The following is a 26,288-nucleotide window of genomic DNA, read 5'->3' on the forward strand; positions in this document are numbered from 1 at the left end:
TGTTTTACTGTGAAAGAACATGTTTATTCTTTGGTCTGCTGAAAGGTTTTTCACAAGTTAGTTAGGGCACCAAAGGTACCACTCAGACAGTTATTTCTGTTAAGCTGAGTTGGCAGTTTTCACAAAATAAATCTGTTAAGTTCAAAACTGAATCTGTTGTTTTCTTAACTGCTTTTCAACTATTTTTTGAAAAGAAGTTAGAAACTGTTTTCTATATAAACAATGACTCTCTCACATGAATAAGTGCTGAGGAATTACGCTCTTGACAGAGATCAAACAATTTCCATGTGAGAAGAAGGATTGAAAGAGTTTTTGAAAGGTTTTCCAAAGAGATTTTCAAGTGTGCTTGTTCTAGGAAACCTTTGAGCTTGGTGAAGGTGCTGGTGCAGTTCTGCAGCAAATTGAACTACTGGTTTTGAGTTCTTGCATCTTCTTTTCAGGTGTAATCTTTCCTTTATTCTGTTTTGTAAAGGTGTAAGTGTTAGTCACTCCTTGATAGGGTTTCTTGGAGTGCAAGGTGTGCTGAAATAGGGTTTTTCAGCATTGTGTGTGTTGTTCTTGTAGTGTTCAAGAACTGCTGGTTTTGTAAGTGATTGGCACTGTTTTTAGTGAATTCCACCTTGGGGTAAGGTGAGACTGGATGTAGCTCTGTATGAGTGAACCAGTATAAAAACGTGTGTATCTTGTATTCTCATCCCTGCACTCTTTTCTGGTTTTTGCTTAATTCTGTCAAGAACTAAATCTGTTCTTTTGAAATTGAATCTGTTAATTCTGGGTTAAGTGAAAACTGTTCTTCCTGATTTGTTAAAGTTTTCTGATCATAAACAAGGTTGCTGCATATAATGGTTTAAGTGAATTGTGAACAAACTGACCATTCATTAAAACCTAAGAAAGGATCATACTTCTTGAAATCTTGTGTTGTGTAATTTTTGGTTGATTTCTAAGCACAGTTGTATCCTTCATCCTCACAATATTAAGCTGATCTGGTTCTGTCATAATTCTCTGTTGATCACAATTTTACATTGAACAAAATTCAAATTGTGCCAAGACTGCTCTGAAGAATCAATCTGTTTCATGTAAAAACAATCTGTTCTTTTTGCCTCTGGAATACTGAAAAATTGTGTGTTCTTGCGAAAATTTTATAAGCTCAATTCACCCCTCCCCTCTTGAACTTAGACACTAATAGACCCAACAGATGTTTGCGTTCAACAATACTATTTTGTTATGGAGTTTCCACACAACTAGTTTGATGAAAATCCCTTTTCAATTAAAAAAATCAGTCATAAGGAACTCAGGGTCATTATCACTTCTTAATACTTTCAAATGACAGTTAAACTGATTTTCAATCTTATTGATGAAATTTCGTAAATGTGTGTGTGTTTCAGCATTAGTTTTCATTAAACAAATTCATGTATATCGGGTAAAATAATCTAAAACAGTTAAAAAATACTTATAGCCTTCAACAAAAACATGATTAAAAGGACCTCATATATCAACATGGAGCAAATCAAAAAATTGAATTGATTTAGTAGAACTAGAAGGAAAAGGTAGTCGCTTTTGTTTAGCAAAAAGACATGCATCACAAGGATGAACATAACCTATGGAAATATTTGAGTAATATGAAGAAAAAAATTTCAACCTATCATAAGACAAATGTCCCATTCAAAAATGCCAAAGTTTAGTAGTATCAATATCTACACAAGATTTATTAATGTTGGTAGTCTTATTTGGAAGTCACAAACTCTCATTGTCAAGTCTACTTGTCCCAATTTTTTTTTGTGACACCTAATGGATACTAGAAGTCGTCAATTGATAAAGGTTGTGTGATCTCTCAGTTGTACCAATCACTCTCCATGGTTGAGTCTGAATAATGAAAGAAATAAAAGGTTGAAAAATGGTTAAACAATTGTGATTTGTGGTTAATTTAGAAATATAAATCAATTTGACGTGAAATGAAGGTACACTGATGAACACTTAATTGACTTCCATTAGGTAAAGAGACTAGGATAGGTGAAATATTATGAATGAAGAAGAATTTTTTTTTATCGTAGCATATATGATTTGTAGCCCTTGTGTCTAAACCCAATGACTAGAAAACTTACCTGATTTGACTTAATTGATTTGGGACATATACTGATATGATTCAAAGCAGGGGTTTAACAAGATGATTGTTGGATCAAAACCATTAAACTATTGTATTGTTCTTGAGAAATTTGAATGTTAAAATTGGGAAAATTAGCCTCAAAAGGAGTAACATCTTTTTTAGCATTAATAGATGCAACCGTATGAGCAGATTTTGTTGCTCCTTGCTTGAATTTGTAACCTAGTGGGAAACCATGTTTATGATAACGTGTATCCACTGCATGATTATTTCTTCCACTTTATACGTAAAAAAAATGAGAATTATTTCCCCTTCCGCCTCGTCCATTAAAATTGTGACCTCTACCTCTACTATATCTTCCATTGATTCATGGATCAACCACAATATTCATCAACACCTTGTCCGTATTATTGTTATCAATATTATGATAATTGTTCTCGGTTAATAGGGAAGGAACGAGAACCATGGTCAGATTTTCATTGATACTGAAATAGTAAGGATTGGAGGGATTAGTAAGATGATCTAGGATTTGGCTTGTCATGGTGAAAAAGTAATGAGCAAGATAGAGAAACAAAATAGATGGCCCAAAGCTCCTAAAAGCTCTGATACCATATTAGTTTTGTATATCTCATTTAGAGAAAGAAAAGAAAAGGGAGAAAAGAATAAAATGATATATTTTATTAATCAAGAATTGTTACTCACTTACATTATTGAGTGTCATATTTATATAACACATGAAAAGATAAAAGATAAAAATTAGAAATAATAAAGCACTTACAATTGATAGCAGTTATGACTGATAAAACAGTTACAATTGATGTGGTAGTTACAATTGAAAATCTAAAATATTATATGAGATCATATTTATAATCTAATAAGAGTTGTGTTTAAATTTTATCTTCACCTAATTAACAAGAAAAATATTTAATTTAATAAGTGATATTAAATATGGTAACAATTTATTTTATTCTCTTTCAAAATTATTCATAAATTGATTGAAAATTTTCATTTCAAACGTTTCAACTATCTAATAAATTAACGTGTGAAGAAGTACAAATGATGTAATTTCTTATTGTTTGTAACTAGTTATCCTTATCAATACTCGTAAAAGAGAAGAGTCATTATCATTTACTTTAGGACATATACATATTTATATATATTATTAGAGTTTGACGGTTATACATACGGATAATTAATCTAAGTTCAAGTAGGTCCAATGTCTTCTTAATCATGATTTCAAAGTTGATTTACATTAATTTTGTTAATGAAGCAATTATACTAAAAGTTGATTGATTTAAATGATTACTCGTCAAGAGACTTAGATGTCGAAAAGTGGTGTTATAATGGAGATATGTCAGTATTTATGATAAGGATTGACATTTGATATGTCAAATAGTATATTAACTCCCTAGACTCAAGTGATAGCGACGAGTCTTTAAAAGAAAAATTCATTCATTTGAAATCTATTCGAATATCTAATGTAGTTGGCATGTATGGTATATTAGCCTCTTGGACTTGATTAGGCGTAACCTATTAAGAGTCTAAAACGTTTCGATTCTCATGCTTGTCAAGGGATGTAAAAGGTTTATCATGATCGTGGGGGAACTTGTTTTAGCTACCAATTCAAAGTTTAAAGTAATTGGTAGCTAAAACCTTGTTAGCTAATTAAATACCAATTTAGAAATTAGTTATAATTTTTTATTAATAATAAAAACTATTTTAGATACCAATAATTTTTTAGTCTATAAAATAATATATAATTTAGTCAATATAGTAACTATTTATCTTGTTCTCTAAAACTAATTTTTATTTAATAATTTTCTTGTAATAAATATTACAATTATAACCAAGCCAAAACCATAATTCAACATTTACCTATTCTCACATGTGTATTCATTCATATTCCAAATACCAATAAAAACCATATTTACTCAAAAATCATAATTAAGTAGGGGTGGCAATGCGGGTTAACCCGCCCTACATAGGCCTGCCCCACATAAGAAGTAATCTGCGGGCCTCTGCGTTAGCCCACATAAGAAAAATATTTTTTTCAAAAATTAAAATTTTATTAATTATAAAAAAAAACTTATTCTTACCGTTGAAAAATTAAAATTGTATCATTGTTTCAACTCATTCAATTAAGATTAAAAATATGAATTCAAGTATGAGGGTTGTTAGAAGGCTTGATTAAACATAATTAAAGTTTTATTTTGCATCTATTTTTCCTGTATTCAAAAACTTGATGACTTTTTACGGCAAGTGCACCGCGTTTGTCAAAAGTAATAATTGTCCCTAAGGACGGATATCGATTCCACAAGGAACAGTGAATTATCGAGTACAATAATCGCTAAATATAAAAACAGAACAATTAGAAGAGTTTTAAATTAATTGTGTTGGCAGATCAATAAGAAAACAAACAAAGAATTAGTTGTTTCAATTGGAAAAATAAGGATTAGTTTCATCTCTCTCACTCTCAAGTATTTTGATGATTAGCATGTCAATATTAAGTTTTTGATTGAAATTGATGCCCGTATAAAAATCATTTATATCGACTCCTCGCATATAAAATCCTTAAGAATGTCCCCTAACTATCGATCCCTCGCATAATTATAAGAACAACTTAGAACGAAGCTAAGACGTTTAATAGCAATTAACATTTTAAGTCTATTCCTAGCACTCAAATATGTTAAGTATTGTTGTTTAGGTCCGAACCCTAAAAATACCTCCCGGTCAGATTTAAGATTCTCAATTTGTCACGGAAAATTAAAAGTAAAACAACAATACCAATAATCAATCAAGAACTGAATATTAATATATAAAATATCACCTCAATACATAAGAGTTTGAGCAGATTACTCCCAATCCCAAAGGGTAGAATTAGCCACGCATACTTCTATCACCTTCCATTCTCCCAATTGGGTTACAATTCACTCTATGGTGTTTTCCTCTCAATCTGGCACATTAAGGTTGAGCCTCTAGCCCTCTATTTATCCTAGTTTTCTAGGGTTAGGTTGTTTCCTATGTCACGCTAATGGGCTAAATGATAAAACATAAAAAAAAGCCCAATCTTTCTTTGCATCTTTTTCCATTCTGGGACCTTCTATCTTTATCTTTTTAGCTCAAATCATTCATCTTTAATCCAAATCTTCAATCTTCCTTATAAATCTGCAATTAACACCAAATTTGAGAATAAAATACTCTTATTCAAATAAAGATCATAAAAAATGTAAAAAGGTATAAATTCATAAATTAGGAATTATTTTATATGTAAATTAGCAATAAATCCTCATAAGTGCCTATATTTTAATATGAAATATTACTGAAATTAGACACTTATCAATATGTATGTAAATGTATAAGAGTATCTTGTCAAAATTTTGCTACAAAATATTTTAATGAAGATGACTAATTTTTTAATTATCTTGAAATCTCTTCTTTATAATTTTTTTATTAACAAATTTTAAATTTAATACTTTACTTAAAACTAAATTCATTGTCACTCTTAATATCAACTTCTTTAAATGATTAAAATAAAATATTCATTTTTTATTACACTAAATTCAAATTTTTTTAAATAAAATAAAATAAAGATCACACTGCAATAATGAGTTAGTGAAGTATAGTTTTTTTTGCAGAATAAAATTTTATTTATGCGGGTCAATGGGTCAACCAGCCTCACCTCGTTGTTGCCTGTGCGGACTACGGGTTATGTGGGATAAGTCTAAGTAGATCAACATGCTAGATTAGTGAGTTCGTCCTACACTTTTTAGTAGTGGACTGCAAGTCGACCCGCATAACTCACCCCGCATTATCATCCTACAGTTAAGACCTAGCTTATCAAATTAATAACGTGACATTTCAAATCAATTCATTTAACAAAAATATCAAATAATGTTTTGACATTTTAAATGCAATGATCCCAACTTAACATAAACTCAAATTATCACTTATAACTTAAACTATAAACTATAAAAAGGAATATAGTTTCTCTTGTCTTGGTTTTCCTTATAGTCTAAGTAACTATAAATTGAAAAGGAGTATGAGTAAAAAACACCCTTTGAACTCAGTGATGAGTTCAATATTTATAATCCTAACCACCAAACATCCAAAGATAAGTTCAAATTTACCAAAAAGCCCTTTTTCCCCAACAAATTTAGCATGCATGAGTACCATATACTAGGGGTAGAAATTGAAGAAAAGAGTAAATAGGTTATCTACTGCAGAGTTTATGATAATGATCCTCGTGTTTTACCTAGCAAGGATTATAAATTTTCTCAAAGAATGAAGAAGATTACGGGATTCCGAAGTTGAAGAAAAAGAAGAAAAATGAAAGATGAAAAAAAAAAATGGAGGAGGAATGCTCTGGTTTTGAGAAAGTAAAACCATTTTTTTTTTCAAAGTGACTATTAACACTCCTTACTAAAGCTCACCATTGTCATTATAACAATAACTAAAAACTCAAACTATTTATCTTTCTACACACTTTAACATATTATTCTCACTTGTCAACTTAAAAGTATATTTCCCACTTCACTTAAATCTAAAACAAATTCACATAACCCACACATATATATTAAATTAACTAAAGTTAAAATTTATGCTAAATTTAGTTATGACTTTTAATCAACTTCACAAACTTATAACACCAAAATAAGTTATTATAAGATAAAAGGATTATCATTGAAATATAAAGTTGAATAATAATGTCGAACATAAATATTTTATAAAAAAAAATATTTTTATATGTTTAGTATTTTTGTTCTACAATTCAAAAAATATTTTTCAAAATTCTAAAATTTAAGTCGAAGATTTTCATATTTACAAACAATAAAAGAATTAAGAATAATCAAGAAAAATTAAATTGAGTACATACACAACACAACTATTTTGAATAACAAACATTTTCCCCAATGTATCAAACTTCTACAAATCGCTTTTAATTTGAAGTATTGATTCTATATCTCAGGGCTAAACCTGATATGTGCATAGACGAATTTACAATAAAAACTCCTTTTTCTATATAAGAACACTTTCAAAAAATTGTATCCCTTTTAATGATATTTTTGTTTTCAAAATTTTCTTTCTTGGATTTTTTTTTATCAAAATAACTTTAATTAGTTTACGAATTTTTTAGTCAATAAATAATATAAATTAAGAAAATACACTATGTTATCAACAAATAAGATAAGGAGTATATTCTTAAACAAAATTAACTATAATTGATGCAAACGGATGGATATAAAGATATTTGCATACACTTTCTTCCTCTTAATTTAATACTCAAAGTCCTTATCAGCTTTCTATCAAACTCTTCTTGCTTCTTAATTAATTGAATTACACCATGCCATCTATAACTGTATAGGGGAATGGCCATTGAAATTATGATTGGCATCTTCCATTTTTTTTTTCAATTTGCTAGGAACAAAGTTTCCAAAGTGAAGCCTCCTTCAATAATCAATAACTTTACTACTAAATTCACCCTGTTTCCCCAACTACCTTTAAATAACTTACTAACATATATCTCATGGGATTAGGTACCTAACAAAGAGGACTAATCAATAAAGAAACTTCATGAAGGTGAGTGAGATTGATCATTTAGCAGAAGATCTGTGTACCTTCGTACTCATCCCATCATCAACTACACAGTTCAGTGAAATTATATATCTTTTAGTTTCTGCATTCTGTCACCCATTTGCCTTTTGCCTAATAAAACCCAAACATCCTGCAATTATAATATTACCATAGGCTTTTCTCTTCCATCAACTACAAAATACTATAGTGCTTTCATAAGTTGCAAATTAACTAGATTAGTCATAAAATGCATTACAGCATATAAAGTGGCGAGCAGAAACTTTTTTTTTTCCGGATAAAGTCCATGCAGTTTTAATGCTTGTGAAAACAAAACACAAACCTAAATCTAGTACCATTTAAAATTTTCTTGCTTTATGCCATAAAAGGTTCCATGGTAGGGTAGGAGTTAACACTACATTATCGTATTAACTACTTGCAAGATATATAGTAAATGATTACGTATGTAATACTGAAGGAGGAGTAGTTATTATTATTACGTGACTATTGGTATTATTTACACGATTATGTTGAGAGAGTTGAATTAAAAAGAAGGAAAAATTAGTTTCCTGAAAAGTGGGAGATAAAGATGGTACATTTTTGTGTAATGTTTTTTACCTGGAATAAGGCAGTGTGAAAATGTCAATGTTGTAGACAAGCACATAGGACAGGCGATTCTCTTAAAAGAAAAAGTGATTCTGATGGAAGTCCATAGAAAGAAGCAAAAAGAATAGTATATATCCATAGCAGAAACAAACAAGAGAGAAAAGAAAGAAGAAAACAAATATTAAGGGTAAGTGTAAGCAGAGACAGCAGGTAATTGGCATGAAAAGTGAAGGTGGATGGAATGGAACTTGGGCTTTGGCACTTGGTGCGGTTGATGTGTTTTCCCTTTTCAACTTGTTGTAAGTACATGTCTCTAGCTTTGAGAGACAAGGAGACCCCACAAGATGAAAGATGGTAAAGATTTGTTCTCACCCAAATCAGAAAGCAATAGGGGCAGCCACATTGGACGAAAACCTGAATCAGACTTTCCCTTTTTCTCATAGATTACAGACTAATCTTTTAATAACATGTTTTATCGTACACACAGGTTCAAGGATCATGTTTTTAACTACATTATTATTTCTCAACCAGACCACATATTATCATATAGGACAAAAAGGTGAAGGTGAGGGAAAATTGGTCAAGACAATTTGACCAGGGGTGGTCCTTTTTGTGATTCTGGAATGATAAAGATCACAGAATAAAGTTGTTGCCCTTGATTGAAGAGCACGACTAGATACCACTACACATATGCACCATCTAGCCAGCCATGCCATGCACTATTGATGGGATCTTTACCCTGTGAGATTTCTATTCTATCAATAACATATTGTCTAATGAATACAAAAAATTAAGTCACATAAAGGGCTCTCTAGGCAACAAAGGTAGATGCTTCGGGTACCTTGTGCCCTACAAGAACGGGATTCCAATATTAAAAAAAATAAAGAATTGATTTATTTTTTTTACATTTTCAATATAAGGTTCAAGTTGAAGAGATGGCAATTATACATATGAGTTGTGTCGGAATTGGTGACCGACCGGGTAATTAACACCCCAAGTCATTTCAGTTTTCTGTCTCTAACAAATTATTCAACCACTGATGGGGGAATTAATCAAGGTGTCCATTTTCAACACCCCTAAAAGTAGTAAATTAAGTTTTTGAAGCATGGGCATATAGATCCATGCTATTGATGTGGAGGTTAACGTGAAATTATATACTTAACAAATTTTTACCATTATAATGTTAAATGATTCTAATATTATATTAATAATTAAACTTAAACTTAACTTAATTTTATAAAATAAAATTTATAGAAATTTATATAATATAAAATGTACTAATAGGATGTCCAACTACTTATCCAACTTTTTGAATGCAATACTGCAAAAAATTTATGGTTAAATGATGCATTTTGCCCGATTGCCCTGTCTCTTTCTTCCCAAACCCCCTTCTCCCCAGGGATATAGCCCCCCATCCCCCACAAGCTACTCATCCAACTTTATCTTCCTACATTACTTTTCTAGTATCTCTGCTTCTACATGATTACTGTATTATCAAATAATTTCTCTTTTTAATTTTTTTTCTACAGGAATTTCTCACTTCTCCTTAATTTTTTATAAGAAAAATAATACATTGTCAATCATAATACAATTCTTTTTTTTCTTTTAAAATTTCAATTATTTTATAAAATAACAAAAATATTTCTTTATATCATTAATTAGAGGTTGTATTATAAACAGGTTTTTAATATATCATTCTTCTTTTTATATCCTCTCACTCTTGCTACTTTTATATATAAAAAAATCTCTACATTCTTTACAATAGAAGAAGATATGTAAATATAGTATTGTACTGTTACTAGATATATCACTACAAGAAAATTATTGAATAGAAACTAATTTTAAAAGCATAAAATAATTAATTGTTATAATGATTAAATTAGATACTATTTTAGAGATTAAAGTAATTTTTTATTTCTAAATTAGTTTTTATTATTGTTAAATAGTTTCTAAATTGATATCTAATTAGCTACCAAAGTTTTTGCTACCAAATTTTTTTAGTCTCTAAAATGGTATTTAATTTAGTCACGCAACTAATTATTTTTTTTTTAAATTAATTTTTATTCAATGATTCTCTTGTAGTGTATACTATACCTTCTATTTTTTAATGTATTTAATTATTTACTCATACTTATATGGCAGTTTAAAAATCCTGCCCTTTATTTTTCTTTTTTTTGTAATTGAGTTAATTGATAAAATAAAATAAAATTCGTCATCATTATTCTTGATGTATTTTATTTGGATTTTATTTCAACTTTTCCTATTTAGACTAACTTTTTCAAACAAGTTATGGCGGAAGTGTTTTTTTTAGAAAAATTATACTTTGACTGACAAAATACTTCCACTTTACAACTCATTTTTTATAATATAATAATATATATGAATAATGTATATAAAATATAAAAAAAATATGATTAAAATAATAATACATTGAGTTATGAAGTGGGACTAATTTTTTGAATAGCGTCAATCTAGCATATTTTTTTATTTGCACTATTTGGGATTTTGTATCTCCTTCTCCAACATGGTCATCAATTCTCACTATAAATCTGAATTTGAATATAATTTATTTAATTTTAACCTTCATTATTACAATCATACATGTTGACGTACTCAATGAGAAGATAATGTGAAAAGAATCTAGGAGAAGATGATGATCTCCTTAACTTCTTTATTTAGGGTACATAAAATTAGCCTAAAATTAATAGTGATTTGATAAAATTAAACTTTAATTGTTTAGATGATTTGAATTGAAATATATTATAATTTTAAATAAATTGAACGGTTATTAACTAATATCTTAATTTAAAAAATTGTTTTCAATGTCATAAATTATAATTCAATTTAATTATAATTCAATTTAATTAAAAGAATATTATTTTGAAATAATTTATTTTTTAAATTAAACTAAAACAACAATTTAGTTAAGGTTTTTTCAAAATAATTCAGTTTTTTATGCAATTAAATTAAATTTTGTTCGATTCAAAAGTTTTAATACTTATCCATATACATATATATATATATGTGTGTCAATTTCTTTTTCACTTTAGTCTATTATACAGCCAGCGTTCCACAATTCTAATTCTAAGTTGAAACATTTAAAAATAAAATAATATTTGTAATTATAACTCTGTATGCATCGCATCACAAGGGTGTGGCTAGACTCACAAAAAATGTGATAGGCAACATTACGTATATATAAATTTGGGATTTAATACAATTTTTTATAAAAAATTAATATAACACAAATTATCTATATTTATACTAATCTTCTAACTTTTTAAACTACAAAATTACTAATCAAAACTTTATAATGAGATAATTCATTTCACCAAAAATTGTGGTGAAATCCATTCAATATATCTTGCAATATTTTTGTCTTATATCCATTTAATAATTTAAATTTTGAAAAATTTATTCCCACTCTTACATCGGTAATGTTAATAATATTTTATAATATATATAGAGAAACAAGAATCTAATATTTTAATATATGTTATAATATAAAAGTGTCAATTTATTTTCTTAACTCTTGTGTTCTAGACATAAATTGAGGTCATCAATATTATAATATTCTCTAAAACTTAAAAAATTCTTAAATTACAATAGTCATTAATTGAAATGTTAATAATAATTAACCAATCAAAATATATAATATTTATTAACTTTGTTTACGCCATAAACTAAAATCAAATCAATCAATTATAATTTATGTTAAAAAAAATAATTATAATTAGATTCCTATTATAAATTAATATATATATAAACAATTAAAAAAGTGAAATCTAAGGTTATGATCCAACTATCTGCATGAATTTGGTTGTGAGAGGTGTCCTAACGGAGAAAATACACTATAAATTTATCCATAAGACATTATCCATGAGTGTAGATATGTTCATAGAAAAAATCGTTTAAAAAAATAAGATTATATTATTTTTAAAAAAAATATCAAGACTAAATTAACTTTTGATTCTTATTATAAAAAAATGAATAATTAAGTTTTTCTCTACTCATAATATAACATAACTATAATAAATATGATAGAAAAAAATATTTCCTTCTCAATGATGTTATACTAGTTTTGTAGCGGAAACTTCTTCTCAATTATTTCTCTCAAATTCTAAACACTAATATAAAACAATTATAATAAAAATAATAAATTATAATTTTTCTTAAGTTCCTTCTTAACCAATCTCTCATATTAGTGTAGTAAATTGTCCACTTGCAAACTTTATATTTTCTTAATTAAATAATTAATTTTAAAAATGTATATGTTTACTATTCTATTTTTTAACAAAAAACAATTAAAACAAACAAAGGATAGTTTTGCAATGTTAAAATTAATTTTTAATATGTCAAGATAAGTAAATCTACATTTTAAGTGATTTTAACAAATTAAATTGTCTTTTAATTGGCTAAACTTGTGTTGGATATAAGACTTAGAATTTAATTGATTTTAGCGGATTAAAAAATTTATTTTAATTAATTAAAATAAAACTAATTGACAAGAAATTTACATATCTTTTCTATTAATGGATGCACAATATCTCCTTATCATCAAAATTTGAACTAAGAAACACAAGTTGAGTTATTCAAATAATATGTTCTACATGATATTCTACATGAGCGCAATTATGAGCGCACTTTTCATACGCATGTTAACTTAGCAACAACCATATGGTCGAACTTGTACAATTTCTACACGAGCGTGTCTTTGGACTCATGTGAACACAATCACAACCATATTGTCAAATTTCTGGTGCAATTTTCTACATGAGTGTATCTTCACTCTCATGTGAGCATAGACAAATTCATGTGGTCAAATCTCTAGTACAATTTTTTTATATAAGTGCATCTTTCACACTCTTGTGGTCAAACTTTTGGTGTATATCTTCTCTATAAAACATCTCTCATACTTATGTGGGAACAACACCTAAGTTATTTTAAAAAATGAAAGTTGGACTAAAATTGGTAAAAAAAACTATAGAAGTAGTGGATCTTCTTCTTATTAAGTTTTACATACACAAGATGTCTATATTGTTTTATATGTTAATGTTAGTGATTATCTATATTTGTCACCTATATAGGTAAAATGCAAATCTTATACTCACACACATGTAATAAAATGCACCTAACTAATTTCACATTGACAAAATCACAACTTAAATATAAAAAATAATTGAACTAATGCATTTTACATATTAAAATATACTTTTTCTTGTGTTTGTATTTTCTTTATTTAAAAGAAAAAAATTATAGTATTGGTACACCACTTTTTTAAGGTGAATTTGTGTCTAGCATTTTTGTCAACTTATCTATAATTGGATGTCTTACCTTTATTTTGTTTAGCATTGAACATTTAGAACTTAACTTCACCTTGAATATCTCTAGCTCAACTTTATAATTACCATATATACATATTATTTGATTTTTCAATTATCACATCAAGATTTAAAATCACTAATTATATTTGAGTCTCTCTGGCTCGACTTTGCATCTTTAATATCTACAATTTAAGGATTTATACATCAACTATACGCATAAAGCATTTGAATCACATCTATGCTTAGAGGCTCTCTAGTTTGCATCCACACCTTGAGCATCTTCAACTCGCATCCATCGCCTTGAGCATCTCCAACTCATCTCCACGTCTTAAGTATCTCTACCTCCACTCAATGTTTGGAACATCGGTGACTCAATTTCATGCCTTAAACATCTCTAATTCAATCCTTACACCTTAAACATCTTTAGTTTAACCTTATTCCTTAGAGAATTTTTTTGTATATAAGAAATCATGAAAGATTGTTGCATTACTAAAAGTATAAATGAAAATTCTAGTAAGGATTGAATATTTTGCTTCCTTTTTTTATAAAAGAGTATAAAACTCTTGGTTAAGCACTAAACATTGTGCACACATCTCTATAAAATAAATTTAATAACTCCCAGTTAAACATTAAACACTGTGTGTCAATCTCTATTAAAAAAAGAAAGTTCAAGAACTCAAATTTAAACACTAAACCTTGTGCGTCGATCTCTAAAAAGGAGCCTAAAATTCGTTATATTCAAATATATCATAAAATAATATGTAGAATTCATTATTAACATATACATCGAAAGATACCTAAATGTGAGTCACATGAGTTAAAATTAGTTATTTAAAAAAAAGTTAAAAAAATCAATGTATAGAAGTTGAAGTTAAAAAAGCTTCCAAAATAAGAAAACTCATAAATAAACCAATTAAATTACTTATTTTTTAACAAAAGTTGTTCAAATTTTGAATTTGAGATCTACAAATGAAATAGTCAAAATATAATTCTAATATTTTATAAATAATTTATTACAACAAATTAGTTGATAATAAAATATAAGACAAAACCTAACAAGTCAAATAGCTTTTTTCATATCTTCAATATAATATTAATTAACATAATTTTCTGAAAAATAATAAAAAATAATTATTTTATGTTTTAAAAAAAAGTTTGTAAAATTTGTTTTCATTACAAGACTATCATTTAAACTATTTTTTTCAATATTAATTTACTCTTTTATTAATATTATTATTCTATTTTTGCTAAGATTAAGGGAATTAATTGCTAATTAACCTACTTTTGTTGTTCACTTGTACTTGAGTCACGAGTTTTTTTTTCAAGAAAATTCATCCAATAAAATTTAAAGATTCAAAGTTTCACCTCAATTTTCAAATAAGGAAAGTGAATAATATGGTATACTCACATTTCACTATTTTTTTTTTCTATCTATCAATAATTAGGTTCACAATGATATGTCTCGTTATTGTTTTTGAATTGTTGATATGATGATCAATCTGAATTAAAGGAAGAGTGAAAAAGGAAAGAATGAAAGAGATCGAAGGTGATTTGAATTGAGAGAAAAAGAATGAAAGATTTATAATATATGTGATTAATGTAATATATATATATATATATATATATATATTCTCTCTGTATGTATTTAAAAATAATTTCATGTAAAAGTAATTTTTACAACCTAAATTAGAGTTCAAACAAATTTTAAATTAAAATAAAAAATCATAAAATATCTTATAAATAAAAACTTTATATTTCAAATAATAATATATTAAAACTAATTAATTAATTTTATTATATTTTTATTTTAATTATTTATTCTGTTACACTATATTAACAAAATATGAAACCATTTTATTTCATTTATTATTTCAATTATAATGTAGAAACAATTGAAACTTAAGAAACATGTATATAAATAACAAACATAATCATAATCGATCCTCAAAGGATTGTCATTTCATTCATAAAATTCTTTTTGTTTTTGGTGTTAAGTGTTTTGGTTTTCCAACTTGTTACCATTTTTTTTTCTCTTTGCATTCCCAAAAACACTAATTCGGTAAACACAGACACAGTAGGAGAGAAAGAGTTCCAGAAATATGAGAAACCCCCAAGTCTTTGCGCGGTGAGAATCCAAAGCTAAATAAGGTTTGAACAAAACACTCAACTGCCAAATTAACCGATTTAAATAATCTCCTTTAGAGCCTTAAATGTACACCAGAAAAACTTGACTTTACCTAATCAAACACCAACATGATCAGGAGCATACAACCTCGGGTTTCTTGGTTTCACTCCAATAATGGGCCAAGTTTCAATATTCTGGACCACTTGCAATCAATGGAAATTAATGCTCACCCCAAAGTAAAGAGAAAACTTCAAAGAGATCAAGAGTGGCATTTCGGTTATTTTTCTGGACCATAAGGCCAATCTTCATCTATGCAATATAATAACAATGTCATTATTATTAATACTATATAGTATAAAATAAACTGAAATTATTTTTATACACGGACGCTATCGGCTAATCATGTGTGATACTGATAATACACATGCCAACTTTTTTCAACATTTCCTGTAACTTTCATCTCATTCTTCTTTGCCTTTTTCATTATCTAAAATACTTTAAGCACCTTTTAATATGTTACCATTATGCGTAAAACATCTAAATATTCTCCTTTTGAAAAGATGGACATATCTAAGGGATGTGTACGATGTTGCGTATAAAATAAAATAGTGTTTGACTAAAATATTCAGGGCTTCTTCACATTTATAAACACAAGAAACTGAAGATAAATAGAAAATTTGCATTTTGCAATGGTAATGATGAGAATACGGAACAGAGGTGGGCGCAGGATAAGCACGTGGGAGTTGCCTTTAGGATTGCACGCTGCCAATGGCATGTCTCCATAGTTGCAGAAGAAAAAAAAAATAAGGCCTCCAACATCATATTCTTCTTAGAAATAACAAAGCAAGATTTTCTGCAAATAAAAATTCCCTGCTTTTCCTTATACGGTTCGAAGTTTTCGATGAATGATTGGCAGTTTCTGTATTGGGAGAGTATCCACATGCCCCTCTAACTAGCTCTCCTTTTCTGTGCTCTCAACCGTTCCTTATTTTATTTGTGAAAGTATGAATTTGATTTTGCATTGGTTGACACGTTTGACACTATAATAGTCTATTATGTTTCACTGTAAACTTGTTTGTTTTGCATAATGTATGGTTATGGTTATGAATATGGTAAGCTAGTGTGGTGTGTATTTATTTACTGCATAACTTTGTAATCTAACTGATACACTGTGTAGGAGTGTGACAAGTCTGAGGCTGAATTTGATGAGATTTCATTGCCCTCATACCCTTTTATTTAAAATGTCAAAATCATTCATGGGGATAACTATTTGACTGAAAGGACATAACTTAGGCGTGTTGGATCTTCAGTGTTTCTTTCGAGCCATATATGTCATCTATCCTATCCTACCTATTTAAACTACTATATATTATTTTGCTCTCACAATAAGACCCTTGCTTTTCCTTTCCCCTTGCAACCTTCTACACCTTCTCTCCTCCATGGAAATTCTATCTTTTTCATTATTTCTCTTTTTATATTTCTGAGAGTTCTGAACTATTCTTGAGGACTCTGACACCCTGTAAGGTCTTCGGGCTCAGTATTCAGTGTTCCACTTGGCCTTGCTTTGGTATTTGTTTAGAACTTGCTAGTATTTCACTATCTGTTAGTTGCACTTCTGCGCTGTTGGGGGGTGCTTCTGAGAGGTGAATTATGCAAGTAGCTACTTAGAAATAGCACATGATTTAGGTGGTAAGAAACTGAAAGCCATGAAATTCATGAAACTGGGATCTCGTCCTGATACATTCTACACTGCAGAAGCAGTAAGGTAAGACATTAATGAACTCATCTATTTTATTCTTTCTTCTTAGATGATTTTTTTTTTCTGGTCAGTAACATTATACTTTTCCTTCGTATACAGGTCTGTCTCGTCTGAAGTTTCCAGCGACCTCTTAATTCAAGTGAAGGGAAGTAAATATCTTCTTCACAAGGTATGTGAAATTGTGAATGGAAGAAATTGTTCCAAGTTGTTTTTTTTTTGTTTGTTACTGATTCTGAAGTTCACGGTGATGTTGTTCAGTTTCCCTTGCTATCCAAATGTTTGAGACTACAAAGGTTATGTTCAGAATCTCCTGATTCTTCTTCTCAGCACCAAATAGTCCGACTCCCTGATTTCCCAGGTGGGGTGGAGGCATTTGAGTTGTGTGCTAAGTTCTGCTATGGAATCACCATTACTCTGAGCCCTTACAACATTGTGGCTGCACGATGTGGTGCTGAGTATCTTCAGATGACGGAGGAGGTTGAGAAGGGCAACCTAGTTCAGAAGCTTGAGGTTTTCTTCAACTCGTGCATTCTACGTGGGTGGAAAGATACTATTGTGAGTCTTCAGACCACAAAAGCGTTGCCTATGTGGTCAGAGGACTTGGGAATTACCGGCAGGTGCATTGAAGCTGTTGCAGCAAAAGTGTTGAGTCACCCCTCTAAGGTGAGTTTGTCACATAGCCATTCCAGAAGGGTGAAGGATGATGTGTCTTGCAATGGCACAGAAAGTTTGAGGCACAATAAGTCAGGAAACAAGGGATGGTGGGCTGAAGATTTGGCAGAACTGAGCATAGACCTGTATTGGAGAACCATGATAGCAATCAAATCTGGAGGCAAGATTCCCTCAAATCTCATTGGAGATGCATTGAAAATCTATGCATCTAGGTGGCTGCCAAATATTACCAACAATGGAGGACATCTCAAGAAGCAAGTAGCTTCTGACTCAGAATTGGACTCAGGTGGTGAAATAGCTTCAAAACATCGTCTGCTTTTGGAATCAGTGGTGAGCTTGCTTCCAGTTGGCAAAGGTGCTGTTTCTTGTGGCTTTCTTTTGAAGCTCTTGAAGGCATCTAACATTCTTAATGCTTCTTCATCTTCGAAGATGGAATTAGCAAGAAGGATAGGGCTTCAATTGGAGGAAGCCACAGTGAATGATCTTTTGATACCCTCACTGTCTTACACAAATGATACCGTGTATGATGTTGAGTTGGTGATGACCATATTGGAACAGTTTATGTCACAAGGGCAGAGTCCCCCAACTAGCCCTGCGAGATCTAGGATGGCCTTTGAAAGAAGGAGGTCTCGTTCAGCAGAGAATATAAACTTGGAATTTCAAGAGAGTAGAAGGTCCTCTTCAGCATCTCACAGTTCAAAATTGAAGGTGGCAAAGCTTGTGGATAGGTATCTTCAAGAAGTTGCCAGAGATGCGAATTTTCACTTGTCGAAATTCCTATCTCTTGCCGAGATCATACCAGATTTTGCAAGACATGATCATGATGATCTCTACAGAGCTATTGACATTTATCTGAAGGTAAAATATAAGAAAAAAAATTCCTACTGTGTTTTCCAATTTACTACACTATATATTTTTTATACCATGATAAAAATAAGTGGCTAAGAATTAGTACAAAACAGTGGCTGAGAAAATATTTCGTTTTCACATTTTAGGACGTGGGACAGAATTAGTGGATAACCAACTTTCTTGACCTCAAAATCTTGTCTTATTCAAAATTTATTGGCGGTTAGGTGTAGAGTGACCCACCTGAAATTTAGCCTGACTGTATTCACATTCTGACTGATATGTTTCAGTATGTGTTCAGGTGTTGTAATTTCATTTGCTGAAAACAAGATGAGAAACTTGCCTTCTGTGACAGAGTTATAACTTATATCATATCACTGCCCAGTACTAGGTCCAAATATATAGGGAGAACGGGAAAAGGAGATGCATGTTTTTTAGTCCTTCACATAATTGATTGTGTCTTCCCAGAGAGTTCTTGTATGCCTTCTTTCCAGTTAGCTAAATTCCACCTCAAAGAGCTAATTAATGATGTAACATGTTTGACTGTCAGTTCAGTCAATATAGTACTGCTAGAAATTAGGTCAGAAAAGAAAGATTTATAAGTAAAATTATTATGTGGGGATGTCTTGTATTACTGAACTTTTTGTGTTGTTTAACTGATGATAACAATACAGGCTCATCCAGAACTCAACAAGAGTGAAAGGAAAAGATTGTGTAGAATTCTTGACTGCAAAAAATTGTCTATGGAAGCCTGCATGCATGCAGCACAAAACGAGCTACTTCCCCTGCGGCTTGTTGTTCAAGTTCTCTTCTTTGAGCAAGCTCGAGCAGCACAAGCTGGTGGCAAAGTGACTGATTTGCCAACCAATATCAAGGCATTACTCACTGCACATGGTATTGACCCAGCAAAACCTACAGCACCATTAAGCACAACTACTAGTATACATGCTGAGGACAATTGGAGTGTTTCAAACTTCAAGTCACCAAAGTCAAGGTCCTCAACTCTGAGGATGAAGCTAGCTGAAGATGATGACTTCAATCAAAATGGTTTGACTCATGATGGAATTGGAAGGAATTCTAGATTTAAGGCTATATGTGCTATTCCAACCCAACCCAAAAAAATGCTTAGTAAGTTCTGGTCTACCAATAGAACTGCCACTGAAAAGAATTGAGTGAATTGTGTTTAACTTTCAAGTTGGTAATGGTAAAATTTAGAGGGTAACATATACTCCTTTTTTCTTTCTGCAAAGCGCCATGTAACTGCTAGGAAAAATCCAAGAATCTAAATGTGCATTGTTGATGTAACCTATAATAATAAGAAAAGATTTCCCCAGCACGAGGGAAAATCACTTTGGTAATTCTCATGTCAAAAGCTGGAGTAGGAATCTTAGGTGTCAGTGACAAATCGTGGGGCCAATGGGGCTGTTCTTGTCTACAAATCTGCAACATCTGTCTCTTGTCATTTGCTGTAGCTCCTTGGTCCTGACATTGTTGACAAATTTTTTCATATTTTCATGTGCCTAATTATATTTGTCTTATTTATTTGCATCCACACAGATAATCTCGGCTTTATTGAATAGATACCCAATTATGCACATAATAAATTAGGCTGAACGTGTATTTATTGTGCTTCTTTTTAGTTGGAAGAGATTTGTCATTGATCACCATGCTGTAAAATAAATATAGTTTTATTTTTGGAATATAAAACGCAAAAAATAGGTCAAATAAACCAGAAAGCATAAGATCTACCCGTGAAAAATATATGCTTCTATGCTTGCTTCAAAGAAGCATGAATAAAACGAACAGCTGAAAACTAATTGGAGTATTTCCTTTCAGATAATCACTTTGATAAACCTCTTATGTATCCGTATTAACTATCCTAAGCAAAAAACACCTATAAGGGTGTTCCATTTAAAGCAAAAATGATGTAAGTGTAACTGAATAAATTTGTCTAACCATTATTGTGGCCCAATAAGTCTTAATTCCTAGACTTTCCTTAATTTCTCAAAATTTCTCAGTTGACTTCTAAGTTGGTATGGATCCACTGATGAAGGTCATTTTCATTCTCTCTTGCAGTCAGGTTTTAAATTATTATCAACAATTTGGTTTTGTACAATCGTTAGAAATGAACCATGTCCCATGTACGATATACCCTTCTTTGTAGCCAAGTCTAATCTCACAAACTGAAACTGACCTCTTTAACCGTTTGGGTGATTATAACTAAGAAATATTAATGCTTTCATGCTTAAAATCCTAAAGCATACAAACAGAGAATCAAATAGTGGCGTATAGGCAATAACTCCCATTATCATCATTGCTGCAATCATGGTCATCATCCAATTTACCTAGGCCATGACCAACTGTTGCATGAGCATTTCTGCCATAACCAGTCAATGTACTACTGAAAATTTGCACTGTTCTTTTGGTCAGTTACCTTGGATTCCCTTATGTTTTTTCCTTCTTCAGTGGTTCTAATTACAATTCAATCATTAGTCAATAAAGTCTTCACATCAACCTCAACCACCACGATGCAATCTCCTATTTCTTAAAGATTCATTCTTCTGAGTTGTACACTGTTTCCCATTAGTTAATTACAAGACGAAGATCGGAAGATAAAATTATTATGCAAGATTATTGATTTATGAAATGCATGTAACCAAATCATTGTATCTTTAGAATTTATAATAACGTGATGTGAAATTTTGTACCTTCCCAGTGGTTACAACTCAAATCATAATCAGGTAGTAAATTTCTTCATTAGGGCACAACTTGCTAGGATTCTTCTTAAACAACTCGAGTACGTGACATTGCCTTACAGAAAGAATCTGTCAAATTTCATTTTCAACAACTTTCAACCCTTACTAGTGAACAATGCATAGCCCTATGAATTTTGGAATAATCCCCACCTATTATCTAATCACGGATTCTCACATCCATTCCAAGTCCACTTGACAAATTGCTTTACACAAGATGCTACATAATACTAGTGTCGTTATCATCAATAACTCAATAAAGACAGCATAAACGAGAGCAATGCTCATAAAATATTCAAGTGTGTAACGTTAGTATACAGTACACAGAAATAACTACAATTGCATAATAATAAGATTGTTAGAAGTAGAAATTTGAGGGTTTTGATGCAGATTTTTGTATTGGGATAGTTAAATTAATTTACACACTGATAGAGAAGAGTGAGAAAAGTTGTCAACTAACGGTACCCAAACTCTTAAACTTCGACGATATATAACATAGAGTTTTTTCTAATAATAAACATTCAATTCATCAGAAATGCATCTAAATTATAAATCCTTGTTAGCATCACTACTTGTGCATCAACCAATCAGGGATTTTGGTGAAGCTACACCATGAAAAGCAATCTTCCACAATTTGCTAGCCAGACTGCAAGACTCTTACATCTACCTTTGCACCCTAGTTACAAAATAACTTGACTACACCACCTCATCTAGAGAGACCATGCTATTCTGCTGGTATACTACACACACCTAACCTTTATTAATTTTGATATACCTCATACAAACAAAAGGTTTGAGACACCAATCAAAATAAGAAAAACACGGTTAAACATACTTTCGCTGTAACTCATGAACATTCCAGCCATCTGTGATTCGAGTGCGAAGGCAAAGATTTTAATTAGCCATACTTTGCAGTCTAGAAAGCCTCATTTGTGTCTTCACTCCAGTACCTGGTATGACATCATTTCCAAATGAAATCTGACCTTTCATATCCTTAGCTATCATCTTGTCACTTTCCATGCTCTTCTCCTTCAGTACCATCTGAAAAGTGAAAACTAGCTATAAATTGGGCGCCTCAATTGTTGGAAAGATCAACAAAAGCTGGTGGGTAGCTAGTCCATGTTTACAAGCAACAGAAAGGGCCCATGTTTCTGGAAGAAGAATTTTCTTAAAGACTAGTGGTACGAATGAGTTTCTCACAGAGTGTCAAACTAAAATCTCAAATCTTGTTAAGAAAGGTGTCCATATTAAGTGTCTAACCATGTCTTGCACAGAATTGTCTTAAAAAAAGTTTCACTTGGAAAAACAAATAAGGTACAAAAGTTTATAGGATACACACGCAGTATGTTGATAGGTATGCAACACAGTTTCCTTCTTGTTAGGTCACGGGTATGCAAATAAACTCCATCAACGCTCCCACCAACATGCTCTTCACTTTTACACTTTGTAATATATGCCTTCTTTCTTCAACCACTGGGGACATGAAATCATATCAACTTTCCCTGTTCAATTATCTTTCCCTTTTTTTTTTATCTGTGTAGGTTTCATTTAATCATGATGCAAAACCAGGTCTCGAAAAGAATAAAAAAAAAATCCATGCAAAGGGTCCCCAACATTGGGGTTGGTGCTTTCTTTCGTTTCTTGTGGGACTGCATTTGCAATTTATTGTATCATATCATATGCACTATATGCCATTGATAAGATGCCATCACAGCATCTCATTCTGTTTGCTATATGATAACAAATACTAACATCGAAAAATAGAGTATCATACAGAATCAATTTCTTGTTAGTTAAAAACAGTAACTACCTTAGCATGAAGTTAATAAAGACATTTATAGTGCAAGACGAAGAACAATTATTCAGTGGTGATTGGAAATTTTAGCTAATTTTAATTACAATATATGTTCATCCTTATGTGTCATTTCGATTGTATATCATTACTCTATCAAGCCCTTCAAGACTAGAAGCTAAATTTCATTCTGGGGTAAGTTTCTGCATAATAACTTGCCTTTAAGAAACTTAACTGAACCAGTACCGAGTGAGTTTTCAAAAGAGAACATAGTTTTAAAAAAAACATAAGATAAGCTTTTGTGTAAATCATGACTGAAACCTTTTCAATGAAAATATAAACACAGACGATAAAAGATGACGATTTTAAAAGTATAATACAAAACTATTGTACGAGAATCTCCTCATCACTCAACCATGTGAACCTTTGCGTTTTGAGTAATTATTCATATATTTCACAGTTAGCAAGCTTGGTTAATGTTAGTTGTGTAAAGCGGATAAGATAATGCAAGCTATGAGAACAATCATAAGAAGCTTCAACACACAAAGCTTTATATTATTTGTTAGCATTTTTCCATGTTAAAGGCTATGAAAGCTGCGTTAAATTTAAATCTAATAATTTGTTTGTAAAGAAATACTGTTCACAGAAAATTATATCCCACTTAAAGATATACTATTATATTGTTTTAAAAGTGTATATTTTCATATAGTTATGATAAATCAGTAACATGTTGGGTATCAGATACTAAGCAACTCCCAAACATAAACAAGTTGAACACTAGAATTGTGAATACAAAATTGCCACGTAAGAAAACACATATTGAGTAAGAAAAGATGGAGATAATTCCCCATAAATGTTATTGATACATACAAGAATAAACTCACTAATTACAGAAATTATAGTACACAAGTTCAAACTGGAAAGAGAAATTTATCAACAACGAATTACATATACATCCTAGTTAAATTTTTGTTTATATAAAACAGTTATAATACACTTACTCAGTTCAAGCGTGACAGATAAAGAATTTTTTTTCCACTCTTATGACAATCTTTCAATAATTGAAGTTTTTTACTCTAATTATACATATTTCTAGAAGTGAATTTGTTCTCTCCTCTCCTCTTCTTCTTATTCTTATGTCTAACCATTTACGTCGAGACTGTTAATTTGTGAGTATGACTATATATTTATGGATAATTTGATAATGATTCAGATAATCTAATAAAACAATAAACTCTTACTAAAATTGACTCTAAATGACCATGATACAATCTTAAAAAATTAAACTTTAAATTTAAGTTTGAACACACTTATATACTCTGAAATGATTTGATCTTTGACTAGAGATCTCTTACACAAATAAACAACTTGAGAATCCTTTCTAATAATCTTTTGTTGAAGTTTTATGTAATTTAATTAAATAGTTATTAAAATTAATGGAAATCAGATATTTTTTGCGCACTCGTGACTTTACTTACTTTCTTTTTGTTTTTATTTATTTATTTTTACTAACGGGAAAACATACATGTTACTCTGGATCCAACTCTTTTTTTTTCAAATATGTATATAATTGGATCCATTCAAGTAAGAAATGAGAAGGTCCGGTTTTTAATAGTGGGCCTTTGGTTACTTCTTCGACAATTACTTCCTACACCATATAACTGTACCCAATTTTACCAGGAAAGACGAAAATATCCTTAGAAAAATAGAGGTATATATTAAAATACTTTTCGAATCCCCTTTTTCCAGATTTATTTTCCGGAACAAATGTTTTGTATTACGGATTTTTTATCCAAAATGAGTTTTTGATTTTTGTTTCTAGATTTGTATTTTTGGAACATAATAATCTCTTCTGAATCTAGTTTCCTGGAATGTTATTTTCAATTCTGGATTTTTATTTTTGGAATAAAGGGTATTTTTGTAAATTAAAAAAATATGTTGGGTGCATGTTTAAAATTGGGTGTAGGAAGAATTTGCCTATGGTATATCTGCAGTGAAGAATGAAAAGAAAAAGAATGAGTGAGGGTAGAGTGGTTTTGCACTGAAGATTTTAAGATTGGGTAGAGGAGATTTGTAAGGCAATGCAGTGGCAGATGTGAGGATAAGTTTATTTGTGTTGCAATGCATTGTGTCACACTCGAACCTGCAAGGACCGTTTTACCCTTCACTCTCTTTCACCACTGATATTATTTACATAGAACATGTGATGTGATTACACAATTTCATCACATCATTGTATGCACAAGATAAGAAAATCTCTTATGGGACATGTTTTTTTTTTAATAATCATACTTCGAAAAACTCATTGATGATATTTAAATTATGTATCTGTTAAAATGATGTTAAAATTATGTGACGAAATTATGTGATTCAGTGAGATTGCGTGAGAAACAGCTGAAGGATTCCGACGGAATGTTTTTGCAGTTCACTTGTCCTTTTTTGGAGTGAATTGTGGTCCCAAACTTTCAGGGCTATATGAAATATCTGTTTTATTTTTAGATTTAGAAATTTTGTATTTGAATATTCAATATCTATAAGTTAAATCGTTCTAAAGTTGTGGATATGTAAATATAAAATTAATATGTTAATTTTAGATTTCGTCATTAGAAACTTACTTGATGAATATAAATAATACCTTCTGAATGTCAATAATACCTTCTAAATGTCAAAATTTATAAATATTTAATATTTACAGCACACTGATTATGAAAATCCAGAATTCATAATATTTTTAAATATAAT

At 30.2% G+C, this 26,288-nt stretch overlaps 1 protein-coding gene across 1 annotated transcript; it reads left to right on the forward strand.

Moving 5' to 3' along the window:
- The first annotated feature begins 16,395 nt into the window (after positions 1–16,395).
- Positions 16,396–20,549, forward strand: LOC137811339 (BTB/POZ domain-containing protein At1g67900). The gene is made up of 4 exons (XM_068613029.2): positions 16,396–17,489; positions 17,583–17,652; positions 17,742–19,013; positions 19,676–20,549. The coding sequence occupies exons 1-4, from the start codon at positions 17,431–17,433 to the stop codon at positions 20,171–20,173; spliced, it is 1,899 nt and encodes a 632-aa protein (XP_068469130.1). The 5' UTR covers positions 16,396–17,430; the 3' UTR covers positions 20,174–20,549.
- The last annotated feature ends 5,739 nt before the right edge of the window (positions 20,550–26,288 follow it).

This window comes from Phaseolus vulgaris, chromosome 2 (genome assembly GCF_051622355.1).
Source record: "Phaseolus vulgaris cultivar YP4 chromosome 2, ASM5162235v1, whole genome shotgun sequence".
NCBI classification, from domain to species: domain Eukaryota; kingdom Viridiplantae; phylum Streptophyta; class Magnoliopsida; order Fabales; family Fabaceae; genus Phaseolus; species Phaseolus vulgaris.

Excerpts from the sequence above, each read along its gene's own strand:
- LOC137811339 (XM_068613029.2), top strand. The coding sequence starts at position 17,431 with ATGAAATTCATGAAACTGGGATCTCGTCCTGATACATTCTACACTGCA. Across the intron at positions 17,653-17,741 it reads GTAAATATCTTCTTCACAAG|TTTCCCTTGCTATCCAAATG; the intron begins GTATGTGAAATT and ends GATGTTGTTCAG. Across the intron at positions 19,014-19,675 it reads CTATTGACATTTATCTGAAG|GCTCATCCAGAACTCAACAA; the intron begins GTAAAATATAAG and ends ATAACAATACAG.